This window comes from Equus quagga, chromosome 11, assembly GCF_021613505.1.
Source record: "Equus quagga isolate Etosha38 chromosome 11, UCLA_HA_Equagga_1.0, whole genome shotgun sequence".
NCBI lineage: Eukaryota > Metazoa > Chordata > Mammalia > Perissodactyla > Equidae > Equus > Equus quagga.
In genome coordinates, this window is record NC_060277.1 from 70,993,290 (window position 1) to 71,005,764 (window position 12,475).

At 41.4% G+C, this 12,475-nt stretch overlaps 1 protein-coding gene across 2 annotated transcripts in view; it reads left to right on the top strand.

The window, feature by feature from the left end:
- The window catches only part of METTL16 (methyltransferase 16, N6-methyladenosine), a 75,478-nt gene extending 70,371 nt beyond the window's left edge, over positions 1-5,107 (top strand). For both annotated transcript variants that reach the window (XM_046674949.1, XM_046674948.1), the window contains 2 exons: positions 3,323-3,496; positions 3,620-5,107. In XM_046674949.1, the coding sequence (XP_046530905.1) occupies positions 3,323-3,496; positions 3,620-4,243 (798 nt within the window). In that variant the 3' untranslated portion in view covers positions 4,244-5,107. The remainder of the gene's footprint in view (positions 1-3,322; positions 3,497-3,619) is intronic.
- Positions 5,108-12,475: the final 7,368 nt, after the last annotated feature.

Genomic DNA, 12,475 nt, shown 5'->3' on the forward strand with positions numbered 1-12,475 from the left:
ATTTACAACTCCCCACCAAACTTCTTTCACATTATAATTTCATCTGGGTGATATACTAGTGCATTTTCTAATCTGAAATCAGTTGTAAATTCATCTTCTGGTTCTTCGCATTAAACTGAATTAGCCATTGTAAATGATTTATTTTTTTATTACACTTGAAAATGTTGAATTATTTATGTTATCTTGCCTGCTAAACTAGATTACGACAGTTTGAGTGAGTGTACCACTCTTTATTTAAAATATTTGTGGTTTGAGATTACAAGCATATTAGCAAAATAAGATCATTTCAGTTGGGGAAAAACAGATAGCTTCTGTTTACTAGCATTGTAGCAGGGTATAAAATTACCAATACCAAGGACCTGTGGGGTTGAATTTAACTATTAATTTCTAACACCTGCTCTTGTATTTTACTCTGGCCCTTGCCTATTAGGAATTTCCCATTAAAAAAAAAAATCTTTAAAAAAGAAAGAAAGGGGGCCAGCCCCATGGCCAAGTGGTGAAGTTTGTGCGCTCTGCTTCAGCAGCCCAGTGTTTTGCCGGTTCAGATCCTGGGTGCGGGACGTGGCACCACTCATTAAGCCACCCTGAGGCGGCATCCCACATGCCGCAACTAGAAGTACCCAGAACTAAAAATACACAACTATGTACTGGGGGGCTTTGGGAGAAAAAGGAAAAATTTTTAAAAGTTCTTTAAAAAAAGAAAGAATTTCCCATACAAACAAGAGGAGAAAAGGAATGATTGCTATAAGCCAGGCTTAAGTTAATCTTCAATCATTTAAAAACTTTGAGAATTTCTAGAGTATAAATTATCTGTTTGTTGAATGCCTAGTTTCTGTAATAGAGTCAAACTAAAACAATCCTGAGCATATGTATGTGGATGTGTGTATTAAAACAATTCACTAAAAATCTTCAGAAATACCAGATTTGTTGATTGACCATTGTATATAGATAACTGGGGCCGGATGCAAGGTAAAGGAGCCATATATGAGGTGGAGAAGCTTTCATTTTAGTCCTGGGATAAAGGGCAATAAATTGTCTATTTTGTTGTTTCTGACTCCCTCAGAACTTGGAAAGTGGATCCTTGGTAGAGCTCTTGTTAGGTTTGGTGAGGACGCATTTCTCTCCTGTAAAGTGACGATGAGTCCGTTTTGGAGGAGTATTGCAGGCCAGCTCTAGCATGGCGAATGAGAAACACAGCAATATCTTCACTTTGCTGGTTGGAATTTGTGAGCACAAATAATTACTGCCTCTGTCGGAAGAGATATGAGGTGCTATTCTTTTAGGCCTGTTCGTGGATGACCTTTGGTGTGCTGGGTGGGCTGTCATAGGTGGCCCTGTTACAGTGACTTCGCTGTAGTATCAGCCTTGGGTGTTGGGAAGTAGAATGGGGAGTCTGATTCTTGTCTGCCTTTCTCCTCCTACACACTACCATCTCTATTCCTCCCCAGCCTAATAGTTGTATCTTAAGCTCTTGAGTGCAAAGTGTTAGGCTCTCAGGAGACTGTAGAAATTGTTGCTTATGCTGCATGATTGAGTAATAACAATGCTACTGTCTTACAGTCCCTGTTAATTTTTTTCATCTTGTCTGAAACATTAATTAAACAAGTTCAGACTCAGACAGGGCTAGGAGTCCACTATCCATTTCTCAAGAGCAGGTTCTTACTTATACACACACCCTTTGGTTTTGGTCCTTTCCTTCTAAACTTGTCTTCCAGTGTTCTTTAATTTCCATTTTTTATTAATTTATATTTGATATAAAGAGAAAATGTGGATTGTTTCTTAGAAATACCTTCTGAAAGTTTTCTAGCATAGAATAAACTAGCTGTTTTGTTGCATGGGGTATGGGGTTGCTGGTTAGTTCTTATAAGACCTTGCTCAGCCATTGGACCTTACTGTGTGTGCTCTGTCACTGTTTCCAGGCAGAATTGAAGTTAACAGGAGCACAATTATCAGGAGCTCCTTTTTATAGGCAAAGATTTTCAAAGCTGACTAGGGAGAAAGGCCTGGTGGTGTAGTGGTTTAGTTCACACACTCCACTTCGGGGGCCTGGGGTTCACTGGTTTGCATCCTGGGCACAGACCTACACACCGCTTATCGAGCCATGCTGTGGCAGGCATCCCACACATAAAGTAGAGGAAGATGGGCACAGATGTTAGTTCAGGGCCACTCTTCCTCAGCAAAAAAGAGGAGGATTGGCAGTGGATGTTAGCTCAGGGCTAGTCTTCCTCAAAAAAAAAAAAAGAGCTGACTAGATGTTTTCTCTTTTTGAGCCTTTCTCTATATAATCCTCACCTGTTTGTTTTGACCCTGATCTTAGAATTATTTTTCAAAGTTTTGATAAATTTAGTCAACAAGTACAAGTCTGTCACTTAAAATGAAGCATCCATAATATATCTGGTCTTAGCTAAGAGTCATTTAAAAGAAACAATTAGTAAGTTTTTACTTAAAAAAATAAATTTTATTTATTTTTTATTCAGTATAGATGACATATTAAAGAAATAAATTTTAAATACAGACGTGTCATTTGGTTTTTAAAATGGAACTTGAGTCCCTCTAGTGGGTAGAGTATGATTCACTTTCCAAGCTTGAATAGAAAGATGACAGTCTTGAATTATGTGGAACCAGCTTTTCACATGTTCTTGTCAGTGCTGGTGTCCCCTCTCCCCAGCTGAGGGGCAGTGCTTAGCTAGCCACTGGCTTGGCCCTGACATTAGCCAAGCTTCAGCAGCCCTTCTCTTCTGCCCATGTGATTCTGCTGGCCCTGGTCATTCCTAGCATGTGATCTTACAAGCTGTGGTTCACCGGCTCCTTGCCTTCAAGCCTCAGCAAGCATAAACTCAGAATACAGACGAGTAGAAAGAGTAGGAAGAGTATAAAAAGAACACAGTATCCCCAGGGTCCTTGAGATGCCATGAAAGAAATAATTGCATAGGCCTGTTTTGGGCACAACAGATAGATTAAGGACATTCAGTAATTAAGATTACATACTGATAGCCAGAACACAGGCAGCACGGTATGGCAGAAAGAACCTGGGTTTCTGGTTCAGATCCTAACTTTGCAGTTACTAGCTGTGTGACCTTGAGCTGGTTACACAGCCTCTCTCTGTCTCAGTTTTCCTTTCTGCAAAATGGGGAGTGATAAACCTATTTTATAAGGTTTTTTTATGTAAGAAAAGTAAACATGAAAGGCCTTTGTGTTTTCAGTGCCCTGTGTTTGATAGCAGAAGTTATGGAAATTCGTGTAGCTGAGTTCATTGTAATACATGGGATTTAATTATTTGGATGACTTTCCCCTCTTCTCTCATGCCTTCTTTTCCTTTCAGTCACCACCAAGTAAGCGAAGAAAATTAGAGAAGCCGAGAAAACCCATTACATTTGTAGTGTTGGAGTCTGTGATGAAAGAATTATCCCTCAAAGCATCATCTTTGGGCTCTGAGACGGTGGAAGGCATAGTAGTTGTGACGACATGGATTGAAAAAATTCTCACTGATTTGAAGGTACCTGGTTAAGCACATTGAAGAAGTACTTAGAATAATCTCTCTCTCTTTTTTCTTTTTTAAAAAGGAGTTTTGAGAAGAAAAAAGTGGTTTCCTATAAAATTCTGTTTTTCCTCCAAATAGGTCCAGCATAAACGAGTTCCCTGTGGAAAGGAAGAAGTTAGCCTTTTCCTAACAGCCGTAGAAAACTCCTGGATTCATTTAAGGAGAAAGAAAAGAGAACGAGTGAGACAATTGAGAGAGGTTCCCCGAGCTCCTGAGGACGTCATCCAAGCCTTGGAAGAGAAAAAGTCCACCCCCAGAGAGTCTGGCAGCAGCCAAGATTTGGCTCAGGGCCCCTTGGAGAGCACCCCGTGTGGGTCCACTCTGCAGGAAGGCGAGACTGCCAGTGCTGAGGGCCATGGCCCAAAGCAAGATTCACCTTCCCAGGAAGAAAACCCAGAACCCATGGAGGATGAAAGGAATGAGGAAAAGGGAGAGAGAGAGGTTTTGGAAAGTTGTAAAAGCTCTAGCAATGGAGCCCAAGACGAAGAGGCTTCTGAGCAGTCCAGCAACCCAGTGTCTGACAGGGGGAATCATCTCCAGGAAGTAGCTGGACATTACCTGTTCAAGTGTTTGATAAACGTGAAGAAGGAGGTAGACGATGCCCTGGTCGAAATGCATTGGGTTGAGGGCCAGAACAGGGATTTGATGAACCAGCTTTGTACCTATATACGTAACCAGATCTTCAGGCTTGTTGCTAGTTAACTCCAAACTTTTTGCATAGTTGGGAAAGTCGTGTAAAGCAGCTTGCTTTGGAGTGGCCTGTGGGATGGCAAGAGGAATTCCACCATTGGCCCATTATGTGGAGTTGTCCTAAAAAACAAATAAATTAGTCCATTTTTAAACACACACACACACACACTCCCCCCACCCCCCAATTCCCTGTTTTTTTTTTTAAACAGGGCATTGTAGTATGGTAGTTCAGGAGGAAGAATTGTGGTTATCAGCATCAACAAAAAGCCATCAGTAAACTCATAAGGGATTTAAACCTGACTTGAGCTGATCACCTTACCTTTAGACTGGTTCTCTGAGGCCAAAAGGATTATTTTTGAAGTCTGAGTCAGAACTGAACAGAGTGTCATGCTCTCTCTCACCCATAGTTGCTTCTCGAGCAGGGGTGACTTTCTCCTCTCCCATGTTGAGGCAGTACACCAGGGCAGATACACCCTCTGCTTTCTTCTAGAGTCAACTTCAAGACTGAAGACTTTGTCTGGGTACATATGACTGATTACCCTGTGTCAATCCTGAGAAAAGAACTGGCCTGATGCTAGGTGGTGGGGGAGTCAGGGAAGGAAAGCTTAGTAATGCCAGGAAGAAGGGCCAATCTGAGGACACCTGGGAATGTCACATTCCTAACTCATGCCTGTTTTGATGTTGCTTATTTCAGAAACAGAATTAGGTAAGCACAACTCCCAGATGAGGCACAGCAGAATGAAGCCATACCCTTACCTCTAACCTGTTAAAAGTACTGTTTTGTAACGGCTTCACCATTGTATCATTTTTGTTTGTTTTGACATTTAAAGTGGAGCTTTGTTTTGTGTTTAATATAAGAGTATTCAGAATTGAAAATTGTCAATCCTGTTTGAATCCTAGGGTTGTGGAAAGTATTTTCTTGGCTTCGAATGGGTAAATGATTGATGATAGAAATAAGAAATGGAGCAAGATAGTTAGGTGCAGTAGGTTGCTTAAGAAAGTCTGATCTATTGGTATACAAATTATAGCTGATCAAATACTGCTTTTTGTGGATTTTCTTCTCTTCCCCTCTATGCTTACCTGATAGCATTGGAGAATTCTGAGGCCTTAAAACATGTTTCTAATTGGAATATCAGGGCTCAGCAGGAATGCCTCTGGAAAAGGAGTCCCTTTTTTTGTTCTCTTGGTGTCTCAGTTACCCTCTGCTGTGCTTGACTGTCACAGCTTGATTTTATACCAGTAGCCTAGGGTTCTATTTAGACTGAAAGTTTTGAATGTGATGCCAGAGCTCCCTACCCTCTGCAAGGAAGACTGGGGATGAGTGGTTAAGCCATGCTTTTGAAAGGTGGCTGTTGGTTAGGGCAGAAAACTGATGACCTTGGCATATTTTGGCAGCAGCTAGACCAGTCCCTCAGCAGAAAAACAGGAAATGAGAAAAGGACCATATTATACCTCCCTGTGGCATTGGAGACAGAGCTGCAGAAGAGAACCTGTTAACCAATCAGTGTTCTTAACCTGGTCCATGCATCTCTGGAGAATCCATAAACTTCCTGGATTATTTCCAAAAGCTCTGTGAACATGTGTGGGTTTTTTTCCTGGAGAGAAGGGTCCCTGACTTAGATGGATCAGTAACCCACTGAGGATTGGGAACCACGATTCTAGTCCAACCTCTCATTTGATAAGATGAGGAAACCAGTGCCCAGGGCCTCATAGAGCCAAGATTCAGTCCAGGGCCTTGGATTCTTCCCATCCAATAATCTGTGCCCCCCACACCACCCCCTGTGCTTAGTTCTGATGACACATTGGAATCATGTGCTGGACCCAAACCTAGTTTCCATCTTGATAGAATTTTAAGATAATTGAGTTAGGTGGCAACTATTTATTGGAAAAGTGATCAATAAGTATTTATTGTTTGCTTGTTTGTTTCATTATAAAAGAGTAGCACATGCTCATTATAGATTTGGGGAAATGAAAGTAGAAAACAGCAACAGAATCACTCCTAAGTCTCAGCCGTCTTAAACACAACCACTATTGGTATCTTAGTGTTTCCTTCTAGTCTCTTTCTGTAGATGGGGTATGTGAGTGTGTGGGTTTAACTTTGGTTGTACTCATGGTGTGTATTCAATTTTATATTATGCTTTTTTTCATTTAACATCTTGTATTTTTCTATATTATTAACAGTAATGTATTTATTTATACTCCTTGTCTGTTCAAAATGTATTTCAGGCGCAGTGTTAGCCTGTATTTAAGTCTAGTACTTAGAGATTCCCGAGAATACTCTGTGTAACTGGAGACACAAAAAATGGATCTTGTGTCTGTATTCTTCCAGTGGCCCAGGTTTAAGGCTTGGTGTCATGGAGGAGGTTTTGTAGGTGTTAACGCTCTTAGAATTTAAAAAGTATGTGATGAAGGAGCTTCCACTACTAGAGCTGTTGAGTGCCTTCTTTGCATTTGCATATCTTCATTTTCTTCTCTGATAAGAATAGTTTATTTCTATCTAATGAGAGAACATTGGAGACATTTTTAAAAGACATCTAAAAGTTCTTTTAGTTATGCATATACTTTATAATTGTGTGATGTGTGATAGCATAGACCTCTGATACAGGGGGGGAAAGGAATTTTTTTCTTTAAAGAAATAGGTTATTCACCCATGTATCATAATATTGAGTGATACTTGCCTTAAGTATGGGGAGGTCAAATTCATGTTGATAGACTGGTATGGAATTAAATCTTTGTGGTATTATCTTAAATTCTGTTTTGGTCCCTGGCATTGGCTTCTGACCTCTTGATAACTAGAGTGAGAACAGAGGCTGAACTTGTTTTCCAAGGGGACTAAGGCTGCTTTTGTTCTTTGGGATCTGCTTGGCTTCCACCAGTGTGGTTCCTTCACCCCACATCCTTGCCCAACTCGTCACGCACCGGAGCACTCCTGCGTGTCCTAGCAGGGTCAGTGTTTCCATGGTGGAGGTTCAGCTAATCTTAAGGGTTCATGTTGATTTCTTACAACTTTAGTATATGTCTTTTAAAACGTGAAACCTCTCTTCTCTTGATGGGAGTCAAAGCTTACCATATGATCACACCATCTTCTAAGCTCTGACAAGTAATAAAACTACAAGGTGTGGAAAAGATGCCAAAGCCTGTGGAAAATCCAAGTCCTCTTAAGAGACAGGAGTAGCCCGTCCATCTTACTTAAACCACAGCATTTTCCTCTTTAGCCACACGGGGGCATCTTTGGCCCTTTTATGAAGCGCCTTAACTTCACTGTGGAAATGGATAAAATTGTGTCCTTGGTATTTTCTTGGAATATCCAGTTGCTAACCAGTTAAATATTTTTATGTAAACAAGTACATTTTCACATAAATAAAATTTGAAAAATAACAGAAAGAAGAAAAAACCCACCACCCTGTGGTCTTTTTATCTGGGCATAATCTTTTAACCTTTTTATTTTTCTTGATAGTCCCAATTGACTATTTTTTCTTTTCTTTCCATCTGTCCTGCTACTCTAGAATATATCCAAGTTGGGGTGGTCCTTTGGATCAACTTTTTATTGGTATCTAGTTAATGAGGGTACTGAAGGTGAATTTTTAGTGATCTTAAATAGTAACTTTTCAAAAGCTTTATGTTCCAGGAAGATTAATAGAGCTCTAAGAAAGAAACTGTTTCCGATGTTCTTTTGTCTTTTAATTCTTGTTTTGGTTTATCTGGCAGGGTGACTAGCATGCATATAATGTGTTGTTTACATCAAAAGTGGGCACAGTTGGTGTTGTGTGTATTACATGGGTTAGTGGGCCTTCTTTCCACAAGGGGTGTTTGTGTGTGGAACATGTAAATTACTCACCCTGGGGTCTGTGTGGCTTCAAGGAGAAGTTCCATCTACCCTTATGTTTATGGCACAGGATCAGATGTTATGAGCGGCCACTCAACAGATCTCCACGTTAGGAGGAAGAAAATCCAATTTGGAAAACTAAGGAGCCCTCTGGGAGCAGAAAAAGTCTCAGCGGTGCAGCACTTTTACAGCCATCCAGGAGGTTCCCCTAGGAAAGGGGGGCGTGACCACATCTTTTTTAGAGAAGTCAGTGCTCGGGAGATTTGGTTTGCCAAACGGCACTAACCCTGGTGAAACTGAGAAGAGGCTTACCTGTGAGAATGGACTGGCTTCTGCCTCCTGGAGCAGGGCATTGATCTTGAACCTTTCTAATGCTCCTTAGTACAAACCTCCTGGTGCTGGTGCCAGCATAGTATTAGAAAACCCTGCATGGGGCTCACCCCACTAGCACCAGGGCCTCACACACATACCAGAGAGTTCCCGCTCTGCTCTGTAAAGACATTCAGATCCTCTGCTGTGACTCATCCAGATGACTAAAACAGCGGTTTATTTTTTTAATTGCTGGTTGGAACAGCTCATGCTCCCTTTTGGAGGCTGTGCTTTTACTCTGGGGAGCTGTGTTGTTACTGAGTGAAGGCTTTGCACCTCTGAATGCCTTTTGAGGTGTAGCCTATCTGCCTGTCTCAGTCCAAGCAGAAACGTCAGGGACACTAGGCTCTCTGTGGGGAGGTGGAGGATCATGGGTACTTATTATGAGCCAGGGAACTGAGACGAGGAGTGGACCAGAAAGTGCAGGTGTACTTGGCAGAATTGGCTTGTATATGATGGTTCTCAAGAGGGCAAAGGATGTGTAAATCCCAGATGCTTTTCCAGGGGAAGGAAAAACAGAAGAGAGCCCAGACCTCACAGTTCATCAGGCCTGGGTTTTCGTTCCAGGGTCAGTCAGTTTCACTAGGCCTTGGCTTCCTCATACAAAAGATGAGGAATTCTTGCTTCACACAGTTATAGATAAGTAAGAGAAGGACTAAAACACCTAGAAGGGTGCATAAACAAAGAGGAGGCTTCTCAACTTGCTCATCTATTCTTATTCTTTCAGTTTTCAATTTTTGGTCAGAAAATCTTCTACCAGTAGACTTGAGTGAAAAGGCCGAGACCTCTGTCACTTTTTTTGACCAAGAGCAAAACCCAGGCTTCCCTTTACTGGAGGGGGACAAACGGGGAGCCAATATTGATTGGCCATCTTCTACGTAAATTGTCTCATTTAGTAACCCTGCCACGTAGTGTGGTGTCCCTGTGTGATAGCTTAAAGAAATGGAAGCTCAGAGAGCTTAAGTGACTGTCCCTAAGGTTGTTCACAGAGCTAAGTCACAGAAGGGGCTTTGAAGTCAGGTCCAAGACTGGGATCTTGCGCCACGTCTCAAGATCTGAGCCGAGCGCTGCACTTAGGATGGCAGTGGACTTCTAGGATCATTCGACCTGCCTCTAGGGGAGGAGACTTCAATTACAGAACACAGGGAAGAGAGAACAAGCATCTGTCTCTTACCCAACTTCACGATTTAGTACGTTAAGGTAATATTATTTTCCAGCCTATGATCAATGAGCCTTAATAAGTGAAATTGCTTATGATTAGTTTTTAATTTATGCTACCAAATCTTCATAGAATTTTGTATTTGGCAGTAGTGCAGATATTTTAGTCAGTGAAACCACAAAATAAAATGTTTAGCGCAAGCACATGTTGGATCAGAATCAATGTAAAATAACTGATAATTAGATAATGACTCTTTGACAATGTGTAATTGTATAATAATAGAAGAAGGGTTTTATTTTTTAATATTTTAATAGGCAGCTCCAAATATTTCACTTACAGAACACAAAGCTGATGTGCTTTTTGATCCTGCTGGAGAAGGTAGCAATTGTCAGAAAAACAGCAAGTCGTCTTCCCTAGGTAGGGTGAATAAACTTGTGTCAATCCGGAGAAAAGAAAAGGCTGTGTGCCATCTGGTGGACCCATTCAGGAAGTGTGGCCTGAGAGTCTAGAAACTAGAGCCAGGAAATTCCCAGCTGGGGTACTTGGCCGGCTTCAGCAGCCAGTTAGCCCCCAGAGAAATGGCAGCTTGTGCTACTGTCCAAAAAGGGCTATCCAGGGAGCAGTGCTGAGCCGGACCTCCTCCTGGGGCAGTGGCTGAGGCAGGGCCTGCTCCCATAGATTTACGTTCCAGAGACTTGATGTCTCTTGCTGGGAAGGGGAGATTCCCAGTCTGGTCTGACATGGGGTATGTTTCAGATATCTTTTTCTCAGGATTCCCGCCTTCAAGGCCAAGCGTGGGGCTTTATGGATTCAGCTCTGGCCTGTATTTCAGTGAACTCTAGATGAGCACTAATAAGGACTTTTTCATTCACAAAGGGAAGTATTTCTTCATCTTCTACACCAGGGGCCAGGCAAAAAGGGCCAGAGCTCATGCTCTGACTAAAAGGAAGTAGCTTTTATTTAATTCCAGCTGGTTACTGCCATACAAACATAGGTGCCCAGTGTTGTTGGATCTTCTGATATTTTGAGGGAAGCCAGAACGCCACATTTATGAGAAACTGACAACTAATTCAGTATTTTATAAACCCTAATAGACCATCTGTTTGTGACCTCTTCTACCATTGGGCAGTAGAACTGTCCAAATATTTGCTGCCTCTACTTTCCTAACTCTCATTTACTTCAGCTACTTCAGTCTGGTTACTGCCCACCCTCCTTTTTTAGAGCTCTCTCCTCTTAAAGGGAGAATCCTAAAGATTCTGTCCATGGGCCTTGTTTGCTCTTTGCTCCCACTTCTAGCTGGCCTCATTCTCTCCCATGACTTTACTTACTGTTCACCCATACATTCATCATGCCAAAATCTAGGCCTTTCCTCAACTTCCAACATCCACATACCTAGCCACCTATTGGACACCTCCCCCAGGACCGTGGCTGTGTCAAACTCAACTTATTGTCTCTGCCTGCTTCTCTCCTATATTCTTGATCCCCATCCCTTCAGCTGTCCAGATGAGACGTCTCTTCTCTCCACTTCCCTTCACCACCAGGGACTAAAATCTTTCACCTTAGAAATCTCTCCTAAATGCAGCCCAGCCTCTCCATCCATGATACCCCTGCTTAGTGCTGTTCCTCGCCTCTCACCTGGGCTGTAAGGGTAGCCTGAACCATTTCTGAGGAACTTCAGAGCTAAGCCGCAGAAAGAGCAGTTTTAGATAGGGGGAAAGATGAAGGATGAAGAAAAACGCTTATGGGGGTGAAACGAGAGAGGCTTGAGAGGCAGACTAGGATGGAAAGGAGACCCATAGCAACAGGTCAAGTTAGTGGAGATCAAGAGATAGGAGGCTCTTCCTGATAAAGCACAGGAGGAATTGTTTCCCCTTTAATTATTTCATTTTACAAAAGTAATGCATTTTCATTATAAGAAATTTAGAAAATAATAAGAATTTATAATTCCACTAAAATGGAGTTATTTTACAATTTGTTATCTTAGTATTTTTATATGCATATATATTTTTAAACAGCAAATGTGGGGTCATACTGTGTATTACTGTTTTATAATCTTTTTCACTTAACAGTATGTTGTGACAACCTTTTTCTGATTATAAAAGTAGTCTCTGTGTCAGAAAACTTGTGAAAATAAAAATTACCAATAACCACACTGCCCAAAGACAACCGCTGTTAATATTTTGGTTTATTAACAACCCTGCTTGCTTCACATGCCATATTGTACGTGTTACTTCACTAAACCAGTTAGTCTTTGTTGGAAATGTAGATTTTCTGGTTTTCACTATTGTAAATAATGCTTTAGTGAATATCTTTGTATAAAAATCTTTGTGTTATTGTTTTAGGATAAATTTATATAAGAATTACTGAAGCAGGGGCCGGCCTGGTGGTGCAGCGGTTAAGTGCACACGTTCTGGTTTGGCGGCCCGGGGTTCACCAATTCGGATCGCGGGTGCAGACATGGTACCGCTTGGCACGCCATGCTGTGGGAGGCATCCCACATATAAAGCGGAGGAAGATGGGCACGGATGTTAGCTCAGGGCCAGTCTTCCTCAGCAAAAAGAGGAGGATTGGCAGCAGTTAGCTCAGGGCTAATCTTCCTCAAAAAAAAAAAAAATCGCTGAAGCAGAGGATCTGACTCTTTTAAAGGCTCTTCGTATATATTGCCAATTTGCTCACTAAACAGGTTGTGCCAGTTTATGTTTCCACAAGTGCCTGTTTTTACCATGCCTTCATTTGAAAGCACTAGAAGGCGAATTTTAAAAAATCCTTTATCAGTTGATAGGCAAGAATATTTTCATTTTTCAAATTTTATTATGGTATTGGCAAGGTCAAGGGTTTTCATATATTTATACATAATTGTGTTAAATATATTATTTCATATGTTTATTGT